This window comes from Sphaeramia orbicularis, chromosome 20, assembly GCF_902148855.1.
Source record: "Sphaeramia orbicularis chromosome 20, fSphaOr1.1, whole genome shotgun sequence".
NCBI classification, from domain to species: domain Eukaryota; kingdom Metazoa; phylum Chordata; class Actinopteri; order Kurtiformes; family Apogonidae; genus Sphaeramia; species Sphaeramia orbicularis.
In genome coordinates, this window is record NC_043976.1 from 24,370,523 (window position 1) to 24,398,306 (window position 27,784).

Consider the following 27,784-nt stretch of genomic DNA (forward strand, 5'->3'; position numbering starts at 1 on the left):
CTCCATGAGGAGAAAAGCCTGATGCAGAATACCCAAAAGGAATCAACACCTGTCAAATTCAGAGCATTTTTATATTTTGAACAGGTTTCCTTGGAAAAATAGAGGAAATGCAACCTTCATGAACATTTCTGGTGTTTCTCTGTGGAACCATAAACAACTAAATGCAGTCTAATTTGCTTATATTTCTATGCTTGGCACATACACATACAAATGTTTGTCATAGCTACATAATAACATTTCACTTGTGTTAAAAATGTTACGTACAATTAAAAAAAAGACACCAATAAAAATATATTGTAAATAAAGAATATACACCTAAAATAATATTATACATATTATGGTGGTTGCTCATCAAAAATGCCAAGGAAAAATGTCCCTGGAATATATATGATATTGATAGCACTACTGATGAAAGTACAACAATATATAAGATAATAGCACTGTGCACTGCCCAGCCCCTACAGTCCACAGTATTAAATTCTGGCTGTGGGACTTGTTCAGTGGCCACAGCTGAATACGCACTTGAGCAGGGAGCCACTTGGAGTAAACGCCAAGGAAACATAATCTGTTTCCAGTTTACACAGTAGAAGTCCCCAGGCACAGTATGGTAAAACAAGTATTGCTTATGTGAGTTTGTATTACCTTTACTTAAGCGAGGATTAGATCTCCTATGTGAATATAGTCCTGTGGTCAAGACCTTATACATTGGCTGCTAGTGCCTCCATTTCCATGTAAAGTAGGTATCCTGGTGGTAGAGTCATACATAAACCATATGTGTTCAACACATACACACAGCAACGCAGTCACACACAGTGGTTCCAAGGAGAGAATGTAAGCTTTCTTTTTCTTTGTCACATATGTGAACATGAATGTAAGTCGAAAGTAATGTCCAGCTGACAATGATTGTCATCAACGCATAATAATTCTTTCATAATAGTTCTTTGTTAACACACAAACGCACACACATACATGCTGACACGTCATTGTCCTTTAGACCGTGTGACACAGCGTCAGCCTATTCTATCTCATATAAATGCCAGACACACACACATCTATGCAAACACACACACACACATACACACACACGCCTTTTCCACCTTCCATTCCTTCAAAGCAGCCTTGAATGCACACATGTACATTACCCATTCACAGACGCACACATATGCACAAACGTACATAGAATCCCCCCTGACCACTGCAGATTCTCTATAAATAGTGTGATGTGCTCCGATTGTGAGCCAACAAACGCTGACAATGACATGCCACACCAGATCACATCATATCAAGGTACTGCAAATAGCAAATTCCTGTCAGCAGCTCCACTGTATCTGCAAATAATGAGGCCACAAAGGGATTTTTTTCAGTCTTTACCTATACATGTCTTACATTTTTAAAATTGGCTTTAATTCTTTGTTTATAAATAATAAGTATGTTATGTATTTGATGGAAAATGCATTTCCTAAATACACAATTTTGACAGGAGACACTATTTATTTATTGCAGAAGCATTCCAACATAATATATGAGTAGATTAGTAACTGGTCTTATTGGGTACATACTGTATATCCAGGGTTTATGTTAGAAAATATCTGAACAAACACAATTTAATTTGAATGAGAAGAGTCTGATTTAATCTGAAATGTTGAATCTACATTTCAGGTGGATTGAATGTTTGATGAGATAAGTCAAGTACACCCCCACAGCTGAAATAAAACGTCTTTTATGATAACAATGTTACAACTTTCCCCTTTCTTCTTCTTTTTTTCTGTCAGTCTTCATTTCAACAACACTGTGGATTCTCCTCTCTTACAGTTAACTCCCCCTTTATGATGCTTTTCAACCTATTTATTGCCTCCTCTGCTAAGCTCCCAAGCTTTGAAACAATAACTGTTGCCCCCCAACCCCTTGGTCTCTAACTCCCTCTCTCCCTGCGCTAATGTTCATCCCTCTCTCTCTGCATCCTATCTCACAAACCTCCATATGTCTCCCATAGTTCCTTCCCTCCTTCTTCTTCCTTTTCGATCCCCCCTTTGTACTGCATCTCCCTTATTCCCTAAACAAATGCCTCACTGTGCTTTCCTCCTTCGCTTAAGCTTTTCCCAATCTCTTTTATTTGTTCCTCTTTATTTTCTCTCACTATTGGTGTTTACCTTCCTGTCTTACCCTCTCTACTTTTATTGGGTATGGAGGTTTGTGTCCAACATTTTTCTCCTCATCTTGCAGCCTATATTGGTTTTAATATTGAGTTTAAACACTGAACTCGGTGGGGACAAAATGTGTTTCCTTGGAGCAAGAAAAACATAGAGTATGAAGGGAAACATCTCCATATTTCATCTGTTTACTTCTCGTCTTCATAATCTTCATCTTAAACTGCATTTATCTTCTCCCCTACTCAACTACTTAACCTGCTCTTTTTATTTCCCGGTCTCTTCTCTTCATTTGCCTCTTTTATTTCCTTCCAAGCTTCTTTTCCAGTCTATCTTCCTCTCTTCAGCCTCATTTGCACCACTCCCATATTCCATCCCCCCTCCCATCCCTTTACCCACCTTATCTCCCTCTCCTCTTCTCCCTTTATTCCCATCCATTAGCGGTTATTGAGTTTTCTCTTTGTGTCACTGTCCTCACCTCTGCTGTATTGTGCTCATTCTACTGCAACAGCAATGGCCTCTCTGTCACTGACTGCCACACACACACACCCAAAGTCAAAGACATAAAGACAAAAAAAAAACTACAAAAAAACAAAACATAACAAAAAAACACTAGTTGTTCTGTACATCCCACTTTTGTAAAACAAAAACAAAAACAAAAAACAAAAAACAAATGAACAAGAAAAAAAAGATAAGCTCATGACTAAGGATAAAAATAATGATTTTTTTTTTCTTTACATATACACACATACAGACACATGTACACACACACACACACACACACACACACACACACACACAACCTCTGCCCTCTTTCAAGTGTTTCTTGCCTCTAATAGCTGCTAACTCATTTAGCACTTCACGTTAGCTCAGCTATATCCAATTACAGAAGGAGAGAGTGAAGTTTGAGTAGGAAGCCATTTAACCTCATGGCAAAAGAGAAATGTAACACGTAGCGCTAATTCAATGACGGCAGGTAGAGGAGCACATCATACTGGAACCTACAGCAGCAGAGATGTTTAAGAATTCACTGGCATTTCAGTGCAGCACAAAGATTAAACTAAAACAAAGCAAAGTATGAATAGAGTATAGTAATAGGGGTTATTTGTTTTCCTACTTACCAAAATAAAGGTTGTAGCAAATGACAAATTACTAAAGAGCCTCTTAAATTACTTACAGATCAAAATATGAAAGAGATTTCTTTAAACAACACTACATTAATCAGGTTAAAGGTTAAAAAACAAAGCAAACTGAAGAAAATGTTTAAATGTAAGCAGTAAAGTGCAATGAAAATATAGTTGCAATAGTGATATATGCTATGAAATCATAATAGAAAACAAATAATAATTCTGACATGGCCTGATCTGCTTTAACTAATGAGTTGCTAATAGACGTTATGGCTGCACAATAAAAAATCTAATGTTGGATGATCTTGTTTTTTCTGTTTACATGAACTCAAAGCAAAATGCAACTAAAAATGTTTCTTTACTTATACTACATGCTGTGTGTAAATAAAAAATACATTAAAATATGTCATAACAAAGTAAACAGGTTGAATTACTGACATTAGTTGACTGATAAATGTTATTTAAATTATCTATTTTTCACAATTTTCAGAGAGCCACTCATGATGAAGAAGGTGCTGGGATACAAAATATGATAGGACTAAAATGAAAAGACAATATATAGTACACAACTGTGCAACTGTGCACTCACTGCATTACTGCTACCATCTGACTTAAGATCCATTACAAAAGGACTATAATACAGACGTTAGCCTAGCAACATTAATGCTAAACCTCATATTGAAAGCCTCTTTGTAAAATACCATGAGATTCGGACTCTTAGTATGAATGAGAGAAAAGCAAAACTCCTGCCAGCATCTTCAACAAATTATGGATGATAATAAGGCACTAAGATGGCAATAAGGCAATTTAATACATTCCATGCAGCAAAAGTAGTGATACCCTGATTCATGACATGGCCAAGTCCAATGATATAAAAAAGTTTTTTTTCTTTAAGATAACAGATGAGGTACCATTCATTCAGTCACTCTCTGATTAGGAAAATATAGGTATCGTTACATCTAAAAGTACGCAGTATATATAAAAATATAGGACTGTTACCCATAGTAGCTATTTTGTCAACCCTGTCTCTGGTTAGGCTTTGAAGAAACCATACTGAAACAGACAAACAAACAAAAAATACAGTATGGCAGAATAACGCTAAAATCAACATAGACTGAACATCAAATAATTCTGCATATCTGGTTAATAAGGAAAGCTAATGCTTCTATTTAGACATTCCTTTCTGGATTTCACCATCCATCTATTCATCTTTTGCTGCTTATTCAGGTCAAGGTCATGGGGGCAGCAGCCAAAGGAGAGAGCAAAGATCCCTACTTCTTCCCCTAATTCTAATCTCCTCCACAGGGAAAAACCAAGACGCTCACAAACTATTCAAAGAGATAAGATCTCTCCAGTGTGTCCAGGGTCAGCACACTTAGTTAAAATTAATAATAAGTAAATAATGAATTAAACCAAAGGTCAATGAAAGTAAAAAAAATAATATCTACCTGACAAAATATCTGGTATCTAATTGCATAAACACAGCATTTGCCCTGATTTAACACTGATTTATTCAAAGACCCTATATATGTTCTTTCAGATTGCAACTGCATTCAACATTTGGTATTTTTTTATTTAGTTTAATGCATTTTGACTGGGCAGGGTTCATGGTCGGTAAGATAATAAACGATACACAGTGTCTAAAACATTCTCCCACTTTCATTCTCCGACTTGTGAAGCCGAAGTTTGAGAGCCATCATGAATAACTTTCCAACTTTTAATTAAATATGTTTTATTGAACTCAGTAGGGTGTCCTTAAAATAAAAGAGCTCTCAAAAATGAAATGTGTTTCTTTAAGCAGTGGTAATGGAGATAGACACATTAGTTTGTTCTCTGAAAAGAGGTAAAATAAGATGTCTCAGTGAATATATGCAGCTGGAAATATGAACACAAAATAAATAAATATGGATAAAATCTGTAAATAAATGTAACCTCCTCACACTCACATGCACTTAGAAATGAATGGATGAATTACACAAACATTTGTGTTTAAGAACAACAGTAGTACTTTTAGTTAAAGTTGGTGTTACTTTTTAGATGTTAGAATATTAGGGAACAATTAAACATGTAAAAACCAGTCTGTTATCACTGTGAATATTATACTGTTAAGTGTAGACGTCAACTGACGGTGCATTTTCAAAGGCACATATAGTACAGACATCTTGAAGCAGAAAAGCTCACAGCTGATTAATTTCATAATATCAGCATCGCTTCTCTCCTTAAGTCACTAAAAATGTATTACATATGTCCAAAATGAACTGTTTCACCATATTACGAAGTGATTTTAGGGAGTGATTTTTAGCCTTTGAGCTACTTTTTTCCCTAAAACTCCATATTTCTACTACTGAAATCTATAATTAGCTGTTGGTCACTATTGATACCAACTTCTGCCAATATTGAAAGCTTGTAAAATGTCCTATTGATGTCTTTTTCAAATAAAGTGCATACAACCAGAATGTTTCCCAATTATTGCAAGGACATGTGTGTGCAAGTGTGAAGTGAATGTGTGTATATGTGACATTACAGGCTATCTTGGTGTATCATGCTCACTTTGTACTCCTTTTCTTAACTTTCTTGACTTCCAGTATATGCTTTTGGGCTTCAAACTGGCTGGTAGAGCAACACCTTATGGAAAACAAAATATATATTTCTGCTTTTTCTTCTTCCTCAGAGTTTATTATGAATTCAGTAAACACAAACACTAAAGTAAAGTCAATATATCGCAGAGAATAAAAACAGCACTGGCTTTGCAAAGTTGGTGTGGAAGTGGAAAAAAAAAATAGGGGAAAAAAAATCAACAAAAGCAACACGGTGTTCTTGTGAGTTGGAGCTGTAGTGTTTAATTTGAAGAGAAATGTCTAACAAAAGAAAATATATTTTTACAATGGGAATTCTATTTAAATTCAGAAGTTAAATCCAATGTATATATTATTTGTACACAAAAATTAACCACCATGTTAATAATAAACCATCATGACCTCATTGTCAGAGTTTTTTCACACCTTAACAAACTGTAACATTGTTCATCTGACTTCTTCTTAATATGTTTATCCTTTCACCTATTATACCTCATTGTTTTAAGTAAATCTCCCTCAACCTCCTTTGTTCATTAATCTCTTCAGTGCTTTCTTTTCCTTTTATCGTCTCTCTCCTATTCTTTTTGTATTTTTACACTTTCTCTGTCTTGTTCTTGTGACTGACAGCTGCTTCTGAGACTTTATCCATGCAAGTCTCAGTCTGTAATTAAAAGAATTATACATCAAGAGTCCTGTGAAATATATATAAATAAAGAGGGGAGAGTGTGCTTTGCTTAATTGCAGAGACAAGAGGATGGAAGTGATCACAGCCCAGTCTGACTCTTTTACACACAGCATGACACTGGGGAAAGTGAAATGGAGCTTTTAATGCAACTGGTGTGCAATTGTCTTTTTTAGTTAGCTATTTTCTTTACACATATGTACACAGGCCTAACGCTGCTGAGTTTTTAGTTTAAACTCCTGTCTAGTGATACCACTGAAAGAGAAAATCTGACACAATTGTTGTTCGTCATATATTAATATACAGATTACATAATATATAAATTAAGTAGAGTATTTGAGAGGATTTTAAGGTCTGATACAATAATGATTTTCTTTTCTTTTTTTTTTTTAGGATTTTATTTAAACATTTTCAATCCACAAGACCAAAACATATACTCTTAATGAGTACAAACAACCCAAAACAACAATCACAAAAACAACTTGAGACAAACAAACAAACAAGACAGCAAAACAAACCCCCAAACATAAATAAATAAATATAAATCCACAATAACAACACAAATTAACCCCCACCCACAAACATGCTCAACCTCAACATCCTCGTACCTGGACTTTTTTTCCTTTTACATTATCAATTTTTTTAACACTTACGCCCATATAATTTCAAATTGGTTTAATTTGTTCTTTTCCATGGCTATTGTCTTGTCTATGTTCAAATAATACATCAACTCTCGTTTTCAGTGTGACAATGAAGGCACATAGGTCGATAATAATGATTTTCTAATAGCACAGCACCAATAATCAACTGATTTCAAAACCCATCTGGAAATAAATCTAATTGTTGCAGGGCAATTGTAGGTAATGTTTGACTTAATTAGCAACTACATAATTGATGATCTGAACATCTAAGGCAAAGTGATAAAAAATCCAAAGAAAAAGTCAAAGATATAATTAATAATCTCGAACTGAACATCACATTTATTGCAAAAATCTTGGTGATTCTATTTTTTAGTCAGCAATTGAATTTGAGAAACTTAATTTTAGCCACTGGGCATTATCAGAGAACAACTCTGCCATTTCTGATAATTCGCAAAACATCCTGCCAAACCAATTAATCAGCCTATCATTATTTTATTTTAACAGCTGTATAGTAGCTACAGTACAACATGCCTACAGCTAAGACAATAAATTGTTTGTACTCCCGTGATTTTGATGACACACAAAATTTAGATGGAGGGCATGAAGTGACAAGCAGGATGGATGAGATGGAAGAAAGGTACTTCTACGTTATTATACAAAAGGGTATAAACAAAAAATGACAATATACACCAGTCAGCCATAACATTCTGACCACTGACAGGCAAAGTGGTATTAATTTTGATTATCTCATTGTAATGGGACCTGTCAGTGGGTGGGATATTAGGCAGCAAGTGCACATGTATACCTTGACGTTGATGTGTTAGAAGCACCAAAAATGGGCAAGAGTAGGGACCTGAGAAACTTTAACAAGGGAGAAACTGTGATGTCCAAATCACTGGGTCAGAGCATCTCCTGATCTTGTTGTTTCTTCCCAGTGTAAAGTGGTTAGAACCTACCAAAAGTATCAAAAGAAAAACTGGATCCCAAGAAATCAAACATCTATGGGAGTAGAACATTATTACCACCTGTCTAATATTGTGTAGGTTTCTCTTCTTCTACCAAAACAGCTCTGACCCGAGGCCTAGACTCCACCAGACCTCTGAAGGTGTGCTGTGGAATCTGGACCAAGACATTAGCAGCAGATCCCTGAAGTCCTGGAAGTAGAGGTGGACCTACATAGATCAGATTTACTTGTCCAACACCTCCAACAGATGTTCAGTTATCCTGAGATTGGGATGTCCTTCCTCAGTCCACTTTTGGTTGGTACCACGGTTATAATAGTTTTGGATTTTTCATTATAATTACGGGACTCTGCTGCTTTCTCCCAACTTTAGTCTCCATGTTGCCAGGTAGAGTGGGGACGAGAAGCCGATTCTAAATGACAAGTGTATGCCGTATGGTGCCGCTAGCTAAAACAGCTCAAGCAAAATAAATCGATTTCATATCAATCCAACATTGACAATGATGAAAACGAAGGGAATTTTATCCATAATTTTTATATGTTTTAGTTTTGTAAGCACACAATACAGTTTCAGTTAGTTATTTTAATTAGAGTTTTTATTTAGGTCAGTAAACGAAAATGTTCTAGTTTTTGTAATTCTGTTAGTTTTCGTTAACGATAATAACTTTGGTTGGTACTAACCACTGCAGACCAGGAACATCCAACAAGACCTGCAGGTGTGGAGATGCTTTGACCCAGTTATCATCGTTACAATACGGATCTTGTCAAAGTCACTCAGTTGCTCATTTTTCTGCTTCGAGGACTAAATGTTCACTTTACTGCCCAAAAAAGGAACCACTGTAATGAAATATTCAATATTATTACCACTTCTCTTGTCAGTGGTCAGAATGTTATGGGTGATCAGTGAATGTTGGGCATTACAATACGAGGATTAGCAAATATTTTTCGACTGAACTGAAAGACTATTGAGGAAGACTGTTTGTGTCCACGTCTCTGTAGAAAAATGCTACAAAATGACAATCATTTGATTTTTACCAGGATGAGTGGCTTTTCCAACATTCAACACCCTACAACCCAACAAGTTCTGTGGTATCTAACAAGGAGAGGATTACTGTTAATGTTAAATATGTTATTTACATTCCCTGTCTTTTTTTGTTGCTTTGTTTTAAATCTATCACTAAGGAACAAACACAGATAGACTGCTGTAAACACAGCTGAGATGAAGATTGACATTCCAGCTTATGTCTGTCAGTTTCTTGTCTTTCTTGCATTTCTGCTCAATGAACAACAACTTTTGGTACACGATAAAAGCTCCTCATAGTGTCATGGCTTGATAGATTTGAGCAACCATGACAAATATAAAGCAGAAGCACCTTGGCTATATGAAACACTGTTTCCATATGTAGAAATTCATCTGTCCTCCAACTACAGTTCATACCTTTCAGTGTCTAAGCAACCTATTCACTGTCCACAGCAGTTTGTGTTTGCCTTCTCACTGCATCAAAACCTCTCACGCCAAAAGTGTTTGCCACCGTGACGAACCTCCAAACAATCATACAAGTGGTCCTACACACAAGGACCCAAACACCCTGTTTTATCTTACCTGGGGTCTTTCTGAATAGAGTCAATAGAAGGTGAACGCTGCAGGCTTCCTTCAGGCGGCAGGGCTGGTCCAGATTTGCTGTAGGGTGATTCCACTACAGAAGGGCAGTACTGCAGGGTGCGGTACGGGTCCGCCACATAAGGGTCTGAGCCGTACACGTCTCCCCCTCCACCACCTCCGCTTGAGGTGTAACCTGGACCCACAGTGGCATAATTGTTGGTGCCCCCACGGCTGTAATTTCCCGTCCCTGTACCATGACTTCCTGTACGCTGCAAAGGGGCGGAGTCCACACCAGGGGAGGAGGGAGCTAGGGTGGGAAAGTAAGGACAGAGGATATAACTTAGGACGTGGTCATGGACACGCTGGGTTAGGTCTGAAGGACAAAGAGAGGTGGAAAGATGGGGGAGGGGTGAGAAAGGAGAGGAGAGGAGAGGAGAGGAGAGGAGAGGAGAGGAGAGGAGAGGAGAGGAGAGGAGAGGAGAGGAGAGGAGAGGAGAGGAGAGGAGAGGAGAGGAGAGGAGAGGAGAGGAGAGGAGAGGAGAGGAGATAAAAAGGTTATTGGGGAAAGACATGTGCATCTCCATATGGATGGAAGATTTTGGCCACATGCCCAGGAGAAACAACAAGGACCGATGTTCAACAAAGAGAGGGGGGAAAGAGAAAGATCAACAAATTCAGTGCAGAAAGAAGTTCGAGATTATTCCAGCAACAAATAACTTCATGAAAAAACACAAATCCATATGAATGTTCCTCAGACCAATGCTGATTTTAACTGAAATGGCCCAACCGAAGCCAAATTAGCTGTACTATTAGATAAAATGTACAATGTAGAGTACATTATTATGCTATTATATTATTGTACGGACCACAAAAAATCCAATAAAAATATATTCCGAACAACACTGCCAGTTAATAAAAAAAAGCACTATATTTACCATTTAAATAACTTATCATCTGCCATTCCCATGCAAAACAAAACAAAACAAAATAACTTTACTTGAATTTGTGTATAGACTGAAGACAATTGCAGAAACTTTTCACACAATAAGACATCCGCCTTGTGAGCAATGGGGCAAAAAATAAATAATAAATAAATAAATAAGCAAAAAATAAAGCACCAAGCTATGTCTCTTTAGAGTGAGATGGAAATTGAGTGGGGATTTGTTTGTGGATGTAAGGAGCCTGCAGGGGCACAGTAGCTGTCACCTTCCCTCCCCATCATGTTGGAGCCATGGATTGGTGATATATCAAGGTTTTAATGTGAGTCTAGGGGGCTTGTTTCTCCGGCTGTAAAAACACTGAGACAGAGAGAGTGTATGTGTGTGTGTGGGCTCTATCTCATCTGTCATTAGGACTAAGGTATGTGTAGACAAAAACACAAGTACACACATGCAAAAACACCATAAATGCGTTCTTAGGGGAGTCTGAGATAAATCACGCAGCCTTGGAATCAATACGCGCCTGTGTGATTGACTGGGGCTTTCACGCAGGCCAATGAGCCTCCTCTTACTGAAAGAATTAGCCTTTAAAACCGGGTCTGGATGGGGAAATTCATACAAACCGGAACACATACACTCAAAATACCCACACAGGAACAGACACAAGCACCCCCATGCATCTTATATTACATGTACAAGAGGGAAAGTACTATATAAACAGACACATTTGCACATTATACAAGCCCCCGCAACACATAAATACCAAATTAACAAAGGAAAGATGGGTGGGTGGGTGGATGGATGTGAGTGTGTGAGTATCTCATCGTTACGTGACCAACAAACTTATTCTTTAGTGCTGTCTTGAGTGGTGGCATTTACCTGACCTTCACAACCCTTTTATCTTTCTCTGCTTAACCCTCGCTCCCTCTTGCACATACACTGACACATCTAGACAGCCACCTATTTATGACACGCTGCAGATTAAACCAATCACTAACAATCATTTTCCAACGTTCCTATTTAAATTCTTCGCACCAACTCTGATAAACTTCATTAGTCAGCCCACCAGAGGCACAAGGAACCTTTTAGATGATGTAACCGCATTAGCATATCTTTATTTCTAACACTAAAATCAGGTTAACAAAAATCCTTTGCCAGCCAGACAGTGAAACATTCAAGTTTCAGACTCTGCCTTGCAATGCCCAAGAGGGCTAAAAGGCTGTGTGAGCTCCTCTACTGATGCCCCAAATTTGACAAAGATCCAAAGAATTAGGCAGGCCCAGAAAAGCAGAGAAAAAGCGAAAGAGAGAGAAACAGTTCTGACATGAGGGGTGAAGCTGCAGTTTCTTAAAGCACCAAGGCAGAGAGGAGAGAAAGGAGCAAGAGAAACAAGAGGCGGTGGAGTTAGTAACAGTAGAGCTGGGCAGAACATAGGGTATACAGGGGTAATGAAGCAGAGACACTCCCATCACAAGCAAATCCTAGTCTTTTCTGTACTCTTTAAATGGTATCTATGGCGTGTCTATCTTTCTGAATGTCTCATTAGTTGCAGGGGCTTTAGGCTAACACCACCACCGCCACTGTGCACTCACCAAGAGAGACTTGACACCCAAATAGGACAAACCTCAAAGCAAGAGGGGGTTGGAGAACAGTAAAAAGACCAGGAGAAAAAAAATGCACTGTCAAATTATCTACCCAGCCAGCACTGTGACCATGGAATAAGGATGTGAAAAGGAGACAAATAGAGAGAATGAAAGAAAGATCGTGAGGTGACAGAGAACAGAAAGACTGAAATCCAAAACAAGTGTCCTGCCAAATTCCACATTTCCTCGTCCTTTTGTTTTCATTTTGTTGCTTTGTAACCCCCCATGCCTCTTTATACATTCCATTTTCTTCTTCACTCAATCTTTCTGTCTGCACTGCCTCCCCTTTTCTCCTACCTTAAACAAATAGAGTGCTGCTGAATTTATCATTTGCTCTGGTAATGGTGTGTTCTGACTGATGATTTGACCTTTGAGGCCAATATTGCCTGGCAAAAATCATTGTCGATGGGCCTGTTTATGCATGCATGTGTGTGTCATTGTGAATGTTTTGTGTATGTGGCTTTAGTTTGTGCTGAAGTAATAAGGTTAACCCAATAAAGATTTGATGTGACCTTATAAAAAAAAAAAAAAAACAGAAAGAAAATAAATATCTGCCCTACAGAAGATTCTCTGATGTGAGTTAATTTCAACAGTGTTAAATTAAATAGAATCACGAGGACATACTTCTTTGGCTTTAGTTACACATAAAGTCACTCAATGTTTAATCCTGAAACTATTTTTGTGGTGACTTCAAAATGAATTTGTCTCCAGATTTCACCTTTCTGAAATTATATATCATTATTTATTTTCAGATTACCCAATGCATTTTGTATCTGTCAGTGAAATTCAGGTATTGCTCAATGTTTTATGTAGATGTTCATTAGAGTAAAGCTAATTATTTCAAAACAAAACATCTAGGAAAATGTTACTTTTTTCAGCAAAATATATCATTAACTGAACATAAAAACCAGCATCTACAACCTCTGTTATTTGTTCAAAAACTTAAGTTCCACTGGTGAATCAATATTGTTGAAGGTGATGTTTACTCCTGAACGTCTGAATGTCCAAATGGGTCATATCTTATGCTCCTGAAAAGCTGAAAAAATTTATTTTACCTGAATTATTTATCTGTATTGATAGGATTAGTGGTTCAAAAGTAATTATTTTATATCAGTAGGAGCTTTTAGTGGGCAGCTGTTTAGGTCTTTAAGAGTTAAATATCAGTGCTGCCATGTTATGTACATACCAGTATCTCGTAGAGCTGTGACAAAAAGGTAATCTTAATGCTGTCTTTGAGTTTTGAGTTTGATTTTGATGACTATTCCTGTTCTGAGGAATGAATCTGAGCCCTACGGAATGAATGTTGATCACAAAGGACCAACTGGCTTGAATGTAAGGTTGACACTGTTATCATTATGGATCTTCATTATACAAGAGTTGACCAGTGAGAGCAGATTGGATTTTCAGGACAGCGATGGCGTGCCAAGATACCTGTTTTTAAAGGAAAAGTGTCAGTATGTAAATTCAGAACTCTGCTTGCTGATTCAGGGGAGCTTTAAAATTCAGTAAACGATACATGAAGAAGCTTTTCCATGAAAGGTTTTACAACCAGACTAACCAAAGACCTACAGAGTATTGTTGCATCTAGGAGGACTCTGACCTAGCAGTGTTAAGTTGCATGGTAGACCTCAGACTCCTTGAGCTCAGTGTTGCCAACTTGGCGAATATAGCAACTTTTCAAACCCTTTTGGTGACTAGTGACAAATCTAGCGAGTTTTTGTGGTGGTACTGGAGACTTATGGAGATTTGGAGACTTTTGACTGCCGTTTTGACCCCGTCTACGTCATAAGTTGCGCTACTTACAGAGAAATCGGGGGGGGGGGTGCTACCGAGTGTGCAATTTAAACCCCATAAGCATCTGTTAGCGACTTCTAGCGACTTTTAAAATAGCCAATATATACTTTCCTTACTGATGAGTTGGCAACACTGCTTGAACTTGCCTTAGGACACTTGAATTATGATTTGACAGGTGTATTGCTCACTTGTGGAAATGAAAAAATGATCAGTCACTCGTTCAGAGCTGTCAATGTCAGTCAAATGAGGGGTGTCAGATGGTATTCAAACAACATACACTTTGAATGTGATGTAGCACACATGCATTGGCTTTTGTCTGAGAGATGCATACGTTAAGATTCCCATTTACTGCTGTATAAAACTAGCCGGTGGAAGAATTGTGACATGAATTGCCATTTTGAAGCCAGTAGTTTGCAATTTGTCTGCTGCCATGTTAGCTTTTTGGATGTAAAAGTAACCATATTCGCTCAAGAGTGTGAGGGGTCAGAGCTGTTTTTGAGGGGTCATGGGTAAGCTAATGCTAAATGCTACCTTACTAAAAATGGCAAAACCTCACTGAGCAGCAAACATTCTTATTAGTGGAACCTATTCACTTAACCACAAGTGCAAGTCAAATGCTAAAATTTCAGATAAAGTCAGAAAATCATCGGAATAAACTTGATCAAGAGTTGCTCTATAGTTTTACAGCTTTAAAGTAATGATAAAGTGCATTAAGACAAACATATCTACATAAATGTGAGAGGGTGTGTCTTTCATATGACTGATACAGCAGCACATGGCAGCCATACTGTGCCGCATCATGAAATATTAAAACAAATCATAGAAAGCAACCTGCATGTGTACCGACAGACATACACACATACATGCTCCACTCTCACACCTAATGCTCTGGCGGCGTGAAATTGTGTTTGAGAGGAAATAAAAGGGCGGGTGTGTCTTTGTAGTCCCTTGCTTAGGCACAGAGTAAACAAATCGCGGCTGTGCTCCTGCTGGCAGATTAGCGACGGGAAGGAAAACTCTATTAGTCATTTGACACAGTGATACCTCTGCAATTAGCCAGCCAGCTGAGGGGCCGGCTAGCTTAGAGGGAGATGAGGGAGCTCTCTCTGAATGTACAAGAGACGGAGGAAAAAATGAAGGGAGGGAATGAGTTTGAAAAAAATCCCAAAAATCGACAAGGATCAAACTAACCCTTTAAGTTTTCTATGTCCATCCCCTCCCCTCACTCTTTCATCTCTTCCTCCATTCCTTTCAGCTCCACTCTGTCTCTGTCAGCTTCTTTCTCCTTTATCATGCCCTTGCCCTTTTCTTTTCTTTCTTGACTTCATTAGCCCTCCCTCCAGATCTGTCCCTCTCTGTCTCTACCTCCATCCATCTTTTTCCGCACCCATCTCTTGCAAAACCTTCCATTTTTATCTATCACCCTCTTTCCATCATCCTTTCATTTCATCTTTTGCTTTCCCCTTTCTTCCCTAACCCCTGTCTGTCTCCCTCTTTTTCTTTCTCCCTCTATTGTGGTTGTAGTAGACTATGTGATCAGAGTTGAGGACATGTCCTTTCTCTCGACACGCTTCAGCGCTCAGCACGATTACACAAAACCCCTCAGTACATTCTCTATCTCCCTCACATTCACACACACACACTAATACACACATACATGCGCAAACATGGATTTCTAAATATGCAAGTGATTGACATAGACTAAACTTGCATGCCTGTAACACATCTTTTCTCTAACGCTTTAAGGTCATGCAAAATCATGCATGCGCAACCTTGCCTACAGCAGCTATGGATGAAGCACAGACACACGCACACAGAAATACACAAACGCTGCTTGGATGTGGAGGAGAGTAAGGATTAGTTTCTCCCTCTGTTTATCCCTGGGAGAGCCTCCTGGCCAACACACAGCTCTTGATGTTCCTGAGCTGGAAGCACTGGAGGACACACATGCACACCAATAACACACACACACAAACACACACACACTTTCAATATCAAGTACACAGCGTTTTACAGTGTGGGAGCTGTAGGACACTTGTCTGTATGAGTCGAGGTGCCATGTCTTTTTCCAAGCATGCCACTTAGACACAGCAGGGGCTCCAGGCCAGTGGCCGCTACATGTACATGTTCATGCTGTGGAAGCACAATAGTTAAAATCAGAAAGCATTTAATCGCTTTTTTATAACTACATAGTGTTCCTACTTTTCTTTAAGGCATACACTGTTTATATGTGACAGATTTTTATAATAAGAACACTTTAGTTGCACCTTCTTTGAAGAAATATGCAGGACCACAAAAGGCTAACTGATTAGTTGTCAACTACATAATTAAGCAATGACTATTTTGATAACTGATTACTTGCTTTGAGTAATTCTTCAAGGAAAAAAAGCCTGTTTCTGACTTATTTTAGACTGGAGCCCTCTTATGTGTGTAAACTACATCCACTGCATGCTGAAATAGGCCAAACCTCAACCAACACCAACAAGACAAGCTGTCTGTGTATGTGTGTATGTGTGTGTGTGTGTGTGTGTACAAAACTGAACTTATACATTGTGCCCAATGATGCAACAAATTATGCCCATTTGCTTTGTTTTTTGCCTGAGAGATGCATTATGGTTTAAGGTTCACAAAATAATGAGAGACATTTATTGTGGAATACTCACAGACTGTGTATAATTAGTGGACAGAGGAACATCACCCTTTGGTTTCGACACTGCTGTTTTGAAGCAGTTTGGCTGCTGCCATATTGGCATTTTGGATGCCAAAAGTGACCATATTTCCATAAAAGAGGCAGGGTGCAATGGGTCAGAACCATTGTTGAGGGGTCACAGGTGAACTAATGCTAAATGCTAGTCTACTGACTCAATAAAATGTTAAACTTCATCAAGTACTGCATGACAAAGCTGCAGTCTTGTTACAAGAACCTATCAACATAACCACAATTCCAGTGGACCTGTCTGTCAAAACAAAAAAAAGTGTTTTATTAAATAAACATAAAACTCCAAAAATCAGACTCCAAGGTGAGTGAGCTGTCATACAGACCTGCCAATCAAAGCCAGACATGGCAGTCATCCAAGCGTATTTCACCTGAGATCTAATTAATGGAGGAAAACTTTGGAGCTGGACCACCAGATCACTTGATAGGAATTAAAAATAAAACTGATGAGACCAGAATGAGCCCTGGAAAAACATTATGGAAGTTCACTGTAAGACTATGGGAGCCGAGGCTTTTTGGACCTAACCCCAGTGGCCATGAGTGGCATCACAACTTCAAGATACTTCTCATTGTCTAATCTGAATCCAAGGTACTTGGACATCTGCTATCATGACATTTTGAGACCAGGTTGTTTATATGCATTAATATTATGTTAAGGGTTTTGTGTGTGATACAGTACATCTAGAGATGAAGTTGCTGATTACAAACTACTGAATATCTTCTTACAACAGTGCTCACTAAAAATGCTTAACAGGTCAAGAATTTCAGCAGCACTTGTTGTACAGAACAACTTCATCTCAAAAGCCAGACCAACACATTTATGCCTGTGGCCTTCATCAGGGTCATAAATCATAATGGTTGCTAAAAATGTGAAAGAGATGAAAAGCCCTCATCAGAGTCAGAGTTTGGTTCATCTGCTCAGGCGTTTTTGGTGATGGGGATATAAGCAGGACAGAATAAGCAGACAGGTAATGAACAAACAGAGGTCTATAATCTGTAAATCGGTTAATGAATAAAACATGTTTTAAACAGCAGACGTGAATTTTTTTTTCTTTTCATTTGATGAACACAGTCAACAATGTTCTTGTGCTGATTTCAGATTTATCTATGTGATCTCTAAGGACAAAACAAATGAATGTTTCTTTTTGCAGTTATGAATTCATTACTGCTGATAAAACAACAAATATGCAAATCATATACACTGAGACAGCATGGGACGCAAGTACAATGTATTTATGAGTCTGTGCTTCTGCGCCTGCTTGCGTGTGTTTGCTGTGTGAGTGTGAGATGTATTTGTGTGTGTGAGGGAAGTGGGGGCTGACTAACACCAACCTAACTTAAACCTACATTTAAGAAATGCCATATGTTTCCACCAGGGAAGGCATTTGTGCTGATGTGTAGAACTAAGTCAGTTTGAACTAGTAATTAAAGCTTTTCATGGCTTCAGCAAAAACTCACATTAAGTATGAGACACATTTAAGCCACAATACTGGTCTGCTTCGTCAACACAGTTGTTGTCAACTAAGTTAAATCATAGATTCAGAGCAGCAATTTTTTCTTCATTGTGTAAACTTGGCATTCAGTAGCATTAACCTTTTCACAGTGGAGAAAAAGTATAAATTCAACCTACTTTACCAGTGTTTAAGACAGTAGATTCATTAATAGACCAGCAGGATCAGAGGCCAAGCTACAATTGATCCGGGCCAAACAAACCTAATCTAACCTAGTGGCAGGGACAGCTTTGTGAGTGACATAGTGAAGTGAATAGGGAGATGGTCCAGCCAAAAGGACTATTACTGATGCACTGCAGGTTTCCTACATTGAAGTTTTACCTCTTATAACCTGATTAAGAACTGCTGTTACTCATCCACTACAGATGCAGCAATTCAACCCTATTTCAACACTCCCTGACCCTATTCACACACTCATAATAGCATTAAATCACTCACAGAAATAGATTTTGACAATAATAATGATGATAATGATGAGGAAAAGGATAAGTTACCATTGCTTCATGACTTCTGTTCATCTCTATACATTTTCTTACATCTAAGCTTAGTGGTTGAACATTTCCATACAACTTAACTTTCGTTGGACTTCCAACACATGTCTTTAAAACTGGAACCACCACTGGGTTAAATTTATCCCTACAAAAATGTATTGATTTTCACTACATTCATGTTTCAACAATCTAGGTTTTTAGGCAACAGCATTTATTTTTTGTATGATCTGCAAGATTTGTAAGTTCATTTAGATGAATTTACAATACAAAAAAGTTGGAGATGTAACAACTTAACTGATTTGTCAGTATTTCCTCCTATTACCAATTTTATACTATGTGTACTGACAACAGTACATAGTGGTTAGTGTTCTTAAATACACTTAAATTATAAAACCAAGCAATCAAAATACAGAGGGTGATTAAACTCAAATTATGACTCGAGAGATTCTTTAGTAAAAAGAATGACTGTACATTATGTAACATGAGCTCAAATTATTCTATGGGCTGTAATAATGGATGTAGGTGACCAAGAAAATCAGGGATTATGTTCTTTACTTAACATTCATTCCAATCTGTTTGCAAAGTAGAAATAAAAATGCAATTAATATGTCTAAATGTCTTTATATATGTAGAACACTGTACTTTTAAGGCACCATTGACTCATAGGTCAAGTGGCTAGGTGTGTGATATTATAATCCCCATTTAGACACCAGAGGACATGTGGCAGATAAAAGAGGGCCTTTCCTTTCTATTTTTTCTTTCAAAGATCTATCACTTTAAGGTGTACTGAACTTGTCCTTCCTTCTGGTCACAAGACGCACAGTAAATGCAACCTTTTTCTAGTTCTTTCCATCTTTACTCATTCCTCTCACTTCTCTCTGGCTTGTTTTCTCTCTCTCATCTCTCACCCTCATCACTTTCTCTGCTCTGTCCCCTCTCATTAGGATGTCAGATCTCATTACAGAAGGAATACAGCAGATTTAAGGGGCGGAGCAGATTGGTTTGATGCAAAGCAGCAGCCTTCCTTTATATTTCAGTCTGTCCTTTTTCTCATGCATGTGCATTCATTCACATGATGAAAGAGACAAATGCTATAGATCTGAAACTATGTAAATAGAGTATAATCCTAGTTTCGTTTTTCCCAAAGAGCACAGCAACACACACGCACACCTTGAGCTTATAATAGAATTGATCCCTTGTCTAGGGATTGGAAACTGTAAGAATTTAATTGGAGAAATCTTGTGAAGTGTGTGTTCTCACTGTTGTGTCAGAAAAAATGAGCTTCCGTCCTTATTTATGAGGAGACCTCATAAACCAAGGAGTATCCCAAAAATTTACATAAATGTTATGTTTATGTAAATTCTGTTATGTGTTCAGCCCTGGACACCTTAAGTGTTTTTAGGGGATAGGAATGAAAATGCCTCTGTGTCTGCATTCTGCCCAAGAGCTGTCATATTCACCTAGGAATGGTTTACCTACAGCATTAACGCTATAGAAGTGACGAAAGCACAAACATTTAGATGGGAACATGCTAAATGTGCATTTGCCCCAAACTCTCAAAAGTATTCTTTTCTAGCACGTTGATTCTTTGTACAGTTTGTCAAAGTAAGATATGCAAATTTCCACTTTTTTTCCATACTGCTTTGCATTAAATGGTTATCTAGCTCAGTTAATAGCTGGGAAACTAGAGCGTTGTTTTTACTGTGGGTTATTGATTGTAGAAAAAAAATGTGTCTGTCTCCTCAAAAGATACTGGAGGGAGCAATGTTAAACTAAATAACACTCCTTATCAACAGCAATAGCTCAAACTGGTTACAAGATGCACCTGACAAATAGCCATTGCAGTGAATCTAACCATTCGTACTGTCACCACCTGAGCCTCATGCAGGTCTGATGTTAAGCTATTAAAGAGAAAAAGTGCCACATCTTTTCAATGGTGGTGTAATTCCTAGTGGTAGGAGTCATTAATTTAGAACAGGATAGCTTTCATGACACAAGGAGGAAAGGTATGAGAGCAAAAAAGGTAAGAACAAAAGCAGCACAGATGGACGAATGCCTGAAAAAACAAGAATGAGACAGCAAGAAGTGAGACGGACACAGGAAAAGAAGAAAAAATAATGAACAAAAAATGATTCTGTGATATGCACAAGCATGTTAACTGAGAACTGAGATCAAGGAACTAAAAAGAAGTTAAAAGTGACAGATGTACTTCAGAGAATTAGGAAAAAGAGAGTCACACACAAGAAACTATGCAGAAATTAAAATAAAGCAGAGGCTGATTTAAAAGAAATAGACAATCATTTCAAAAATACACAATGTCTTTAGGAAAAGTACAAACAAATGCATAAACCACATCTTCTCCTTGGGCTTTTCCTTGCTGTGAATCTTCTTTGCATGTGTGTATTTGAGATGCTGTGACCATGCAGGAATAATCGCTTGAAATAGGCCACATTAACCTGCAGTCCTCTGGGGCACTGGCCTGGTTTTATCCAAGAGTGAAACACTGCGCTTTAGTGCCTACACACTCTGGCATGCACACAAAGATACACACTTATTCTTGCAAAATAATATTGTGCTGTGCATTGTAGACTGTGTGTGTGCTGGGTCGATAGGAAATGAGAAATGGGGGGGGGGGGGGGGGGGTATCTGTCAGTAACTGAAGGAAAGTATATACATGAATTGGGGAAAGATGCACACATGCACATAGTGGAGTAGATGTTAGCAAATTGCTTTTTATATTCTCTATAACAGCTGCTAAGATTTTATAAGTACGCCACAACTAGTCATTTTTTATTCCTTTGATAGTGACAGAATGTGACAGTTTTACAAAACAGACACTTTCCTTACCTATGTTTACTATACATGCTGTGATACCTCTATTAATCTAACGGTCTGCGTTACAGTGAACTAAAACAAACTGATTTGCAGTGCAGGAAGCCATGAAACCCATTCAGACAGAAAAGCTAAGACTAGACACTGCTTCAAACTAGACCTGACTGAATTATCAAGTCTGTTGTCAAACTGCGGACTATCACTTTACAAGGAAAATGGGGGCAGACATACTTAGATCTCTGGGTGTCTGTAGAAGTTGTGAGATACAATGAGAACAGACAGAAATCACACACTGCTAACAACATTTTCAGACAGAAATTACTATTTTATCAACTATGGTCTTTAAACAAGCTGTAGATATGATGCACTAAGGGTAAATAAGTCAGTCAAAATACTGTAGTGGAATATACATATGAGGTTGCAAAACACTGCTCCTACAACCTCAATAAATTTGCACTGACCCACAGTCTTGATCTACGTTATGTATTTGTTTTATTAACATCTTCATGTCCTGTTTGCTCCTTGTCCCTCCTCCTCTCCTCCTGTTTCTCTACACCCTAAACTGGGTCAGGAAAACAGCAACTATAAAAGCCAATGCATGTACAATTATAGCCACTTAACTCGCCTTTGTTGCACCATGCAGCCCTTCTTCATACTTAAGTGTCCAGTTAAGTAATGTGATGATCCGAGCTCTCATTCATTACTGAGAGCTTCATTTGACTGCAAGTGGCTTCTTTAAAATTGCTTTGAATAAGCCTGACGCTGTGCATCCTACACAGACCCACTATATGCTATAGACTATATGCTTTCAGATCCTGCATTAAAATACCCATAGAATTGTCTCTGTTCTTTCTCCACCAAAGGAATGACTTATAGCATAATTATATTGATCCATGCCAACTTAATGAACCAATAATATGAGCCTGCCATTGCCAAGAAAAGCCACTATGACATAATTAATGACTTACCGCTCGCCATGTCAGCACAGGCCTTATCAGTTCATTATGCCCTATCACTCTGTGCATTATGGCCCCTTATTAGACAACCTCCTAGTCACTGAACATACTATTAACATGACTTTTAGAACATGACATGATAAGACTATACCTTAATTCAACAGCCCAGTGACTTCAAGGTGCTATTCAGCTTTAATGTGCTGATTTACCTCTGTAGTTATATTGTATGGGCCGAGCACAGCAGGAGCAGAATTGAGTATGAAGCAAAAAAAGAAAGCTGATACTGATATATTTTGATGGCAGATTTAGCTCAAACAACATGAGGCAATCTATTAAAAATACTGCATGACAGGAGTAGTGTATTGTAAACAAGCTCAAACATTGCAATTAAATGTACATGGTCTAATCCACAGTCTATTGATTTTTGTAACTGTAGCACAAATTTCCTTTGTGAGCTCTCTTACACCACTCTATTGTAGATACAAACACAAAGCACAGTAAATTATAGATAACAGTGAATAATCTCTGTACTCTTCTGAGGCATACTTATTTGATTTACTTCTGCTAGCAAAGACAATCCTATCACTGTACGCACTGTACAGAATTTTATCGACAGTAAAATTCAAAAGCGAAATCGCACAAATAAAATAGCAAAACCAATGACCCCAAACGCCACAACGTGCTTCAAAGGCCACGCTTTCCGCTCAGAGGCAATTCTCACTCCTTTCAAGTGAGTCAAACTGATCAAGTCAAATGCTGGTCTACAGTGGCATATTTACTGCTGTGATTCTGACCCAAATGCTAATGATAGCTATTAAGGCTAGGCTGGTAAATGACATCGAGGGAGATGTGAACGTGGCGTGACCGACTTGGGTGTTTTCATGTGAGTGTGATACGGTAATGGGATTAACATGCCGTACCTAAACCCACATTGAGATAAGCTCAATGAGGCCCTATTAAAAATACATTGCTGGCAACAATGGTATTACAGAGGGAGCAGGTTAAGAATGAATGTGTCTGGATGTGTGAGCTTGATAGAAAATGTGCCCAACTGCATTTCAGTCCCAATTGGAGACCAACAAAAACACAATACTTCCCGAAAAATGGCAACAGCCCCTTTATATTTTACTCCTTGTTATGTATTTTCTCCATTTGTCCCTTGGTTGAGTGCAGTTGTTTGCAAAAGAGAAGGTGAAATTATGCAACACAAAGAATGAGCCTCAACCAAATAAAGAAGCAGATGAATGTTAAAGAATTCATAATTCCCAATGCACAGCATATAAAGTAAGCAACAGAAAGAAAAGAAAATGCAAAGCTGTGATTAATTATAGAAATGCACTGAGGGGCCTTACCAGTATTGTTTCGATAGGGGCCTGTGTCCGGACCCTGGCTCTGGCTCAGACTCCTCATGGGGCCTTTGTTGTGATAGACACGTTCTTCATAGATGGGGTCTATGTGATGTTCTGGGGACCCTAAGGGCCGAAGGGGCTCCTGACTGTGCTGACTACTGTAGGAGCCACGAGAGCCTGGAGATAGAACAGAGGAACAAAAAGATGTAATGAAAATGGACAGGGAAGATTAAGACAAGTAGTAAGACAAGAGAAAATATACGTAAAGAAACAGATGAATGTTACACATGACAATGGATATTCGAGGCAGATGAAAGCATCATTTAGCAAAAAAACATCTTGAGTTCTTAGACTTGTCCATTTTCAACGTCTTAAGCTGATGTAATGTGTTCCAGAGAATGTTACAAGTGACAGCATCCCATTTGTGTAGTGGCCAGATGTGTACGTGTGATGAGCAGCAGAGAAGAAGGTAAGATATAAGTGAAGACAATCACAGGAAGAGAGGGAACACAGAGAAATAAAAAAGACATGCTCACACAGATGAGACCGATGAGTCAAAAACTGACAAAGATTAAAAGAGACAGAGACAAAAGCAAGTGACAGGGAAGCCACTGTATTCCTTTTTTTTTTTTTTTTTTTTTAAATCTCCATGGAACACACTGCTGGTCGTCAGCTATAAAATAATGAGATGCAGTATATCCCCTTTTACTCTTTGTTGGCAGGAATCCCACTAACACACAGCAAGGAAGCAATGACAGCAGGCATTTGTTCATTACACTGCAGAACAAATGTAAGGCAGAGGCCTCACTCTGAAAATACAGCAAGCAAAATTAAAACTAGGAAACAGAAGAAAAAGGGGGTGACTGAGTTACGTGGCACAGCAGGAGTATAAGTAAAATGTTGTGCACACACTCCTATACATAGAGACTTTGAAAGCTATGAGCGAGTGAGAGAATGAGAGACGATCCAGCGGAACTAACATATCATATCGCATTAGATCTCGGTCAGTGCTAAGAGTTGCGTGCAAAGGATTTTCCAGCGGCTGAAGGGTGGAAAAAGTGCAATGCTTCAAGACTGATTCAAAGCTTGGTGTTTATCCACCATCAACTTAACACGGTCAAAACCCCTCAACCCTTCAGATCATATCAGAAATCAATGAATGTGAGGCACTCAGCAGCACTCAGTGAGGCCAAGTTCATACTGTAGCAAGCATCCAAGCTGTGGATGGTGCAGATAAATGTAAGAGTCAAAGGTTAATTTAAAGGAAAATAAACAACATGCATTGTTATCACCTTAGACATGGGGTACAGGGCTGTTTTTTACATAATACACACCCCTGATCAAAATTTTAAGACCAGTTGAAAAATTGCATGAATTTACATTTTTCACTGTTGGATCTTAAGAAGGTTCTATGTAGAGTTTCAAAATGCAAAAAGAAGAAATGGGAGTGAGACAAAAAAAAAAAATTTGAGTAAGCTATTTATTGAAAACAACAATTAAACTGAAATAGGCTGTTCATCAGGGTTTGCTTATGCAGCTCAACAATCTGACCACATTCAAAGAGAGCAAGCTTTTATGCTCTTGCCATCAGGAGGTCATGACAGTGTGAATATCTGACAGAAAATGACATTGAATCCACATTTTTGCACAGATTTTAGCTTTTAAATGTTGTGGTCTTAAACTTTTGATCGGCTGATGAACAGCCTATTTCAGTTTAATTGTTTTTAATAAATTGCCTACTCCAATTATTTTTTTTCTCACTCCAATTGCTTCTTTTTGCACTTTGAAACTCTACTTAGAACCTTCTTAAGATCCAATTGTGCAAAATGTAAATTCATGCAATTTTTCAGCTGGTTTTGAAAGTTTGATCAGGTGTGTTTAACAAACATGTATATTGAATAAATTTTCCAGATTAGAGAAGAAGAGTTTTCTCTGGGAGAGTTAAGAACGTTGACCTCAACAAAGATGCCTCAGAAGTATAACACATATCAACACAGAAATGGTATAAAATAAACAAAAATGATGTAAAATATGCATTAAAGGAGTGATATTTTGCTTTTTTTTTTTTAAAAAAAAATGGAATTATGCATTTAAAACATTTGCCTGTGGTCTACATAAACTGTAAATGCTATGCTTGTGTCTGAATTTTTCATTAATTCAGCCCCACAGATCCATCTTCAAACCTATTTCTGAGTAATGACACCAGAAAGGTCGGTTTGAGCGCTGGCCCTTTAAATGCACATGAGCCACTTCATGCCCCACCCCCTCCAGGTTGTTGGCAGTGCTGCTCTGTGCTGTTCAACCAACAACTGAACACTTAAGGTAATCAGCTCGAAGTTTGGACATTATTTTCAGTATGGTCTACAACCGCTGCTGACAAACAATTATGTTGTACTCGGGAAAAATGTTCATTGGAAGTCTAGACCTTATATGTGCAAATGTCGTGATGTAACTAGTTATAGGTGTAACAAATAAATGAAAAATTAAAACGAGTTGTAGAAGTCCACTTGGTTTTTGCCAAAATGAATATAAAGCTAACTTTGCAGCACCTGGAGGATTCAAATTTTTTGAACTATTAGGGTCCAAATACACAAATAAATGTACCAAAGACTAATAAAAGTGGGTTTAGCAAAATATGACCCCTTTAAGATGAAAATTATGAAGACAAAAAGTACCTATAAGATAAAATTCCTGACATAATTTTGTAAATGTGGTCACTGAGGAGATTTTTTTCTTTGGGACTTGAGCTGAAAAGTATTAGACTTCAGTCTTTACTGAAAAGACTGTCTCTGCAGTACAATGCTACAACCAATCAGAAAGCACTGGATTACTTAATTACTCTAAGTGTTACTTAAGTATGAAAACAGCACACTAAGCATTGTGTTCTATGGTTAAGTGACTGTCCTGTTGACTTCCCTTGCCATATGAAAAAGGTATTCTGCCCCTGACACACTCTACTAGCCATCAGAAACAGCAAACAGATGAAGAGATGTCAGTAAAATGGAGTGACATAAGTGAAACATAAAGGAGATAAATGTGGAGAGAAATTGAGATAGAAAGACATGAAAGGAGACAAAGGTTGCGAAACACCCGACGAGTCCAACTCAACCGAGGCAAATTTCAAAACAGGAAAAAAGAACAACACAAGCTACAGTGAGAGACAGAGATGGTCGAAATATGCATGAAGAAGTGTTAATAAGAGTCATGGACACACCCATTAATGGCATGACTCATCCGTGTTCTCTCTCTTCCTCCTATTCCTTCAGTTTTTGATGTCTTCATGAGTCGGTTTTATTTCTTTATCCATTTATTTCTTTTTTCCCCCCACAAGGGCCTACTCACAAATGTACTGACCTTCTTTCAAACAGAAAGAGAACTTTAAGACAAGATAATAAAATGATGAACGGAGACTAAAAGGAGGGAGATATCTTCCCATGATGTTTCATTCAGTAAAAATTACAGAATAACAAAATGTAAAAAAACATAACTCCGGTCCCTCATGCCTCAGTCTTGTTTATGCAGTGTAAATGGAACCAAACTAAATACCATCTACAACTACAGTAAAAGGAATAGGTTATGAAAATACTGACCTACACCATTTTCTAAGGAAAGGTGAGGAATTTAAGTGTCTAATGAAGACTCAGTGTTAACTGTCACATTCTCTGAAACTGTATTTGGCCTGGATACGATAAGACTATGCCTTCAAATGTCAGAAAAAGGCTCTATTTCAACTATCCTTCAGTGTCAAAATAATGTTTATGATGATCGCTGTCTTTCAATATCCATCCTTTATATCAGTATTATTTACTGATGACCA

The 27,784-nt window shown here is 38.0% G+C and overlaps 1 protein-coding gene across 1 annotated transcript in view; it reads right to left on the reverse strand.

Annotated features, from left to right (window-relative positions):
- The window catches only part of ctnnd2a (catenin (cadherin-associated protein), delta 2a), a 327,752-nt gene that overhangs the window by 145,609 nt on the left and 154,359 nt on the right, over positions 1-27,784 (reverse strand). The window contains exons 11-12 of the mRNA XM_030123463.1: positions 23,971-24,144; positions 9,738-10,044 (exon numbers count right to left, since the gene is read on the reverse strand). Coding sequence (XP_029979323.1) covers positions 9,738-10,044; positions 23,971-24,144 — 481 coding nt within the window. The remainder of the gene's footprint in view (positions 1-9,737; positions 10,045-23,970; positions 24,145-27,784) is intronic.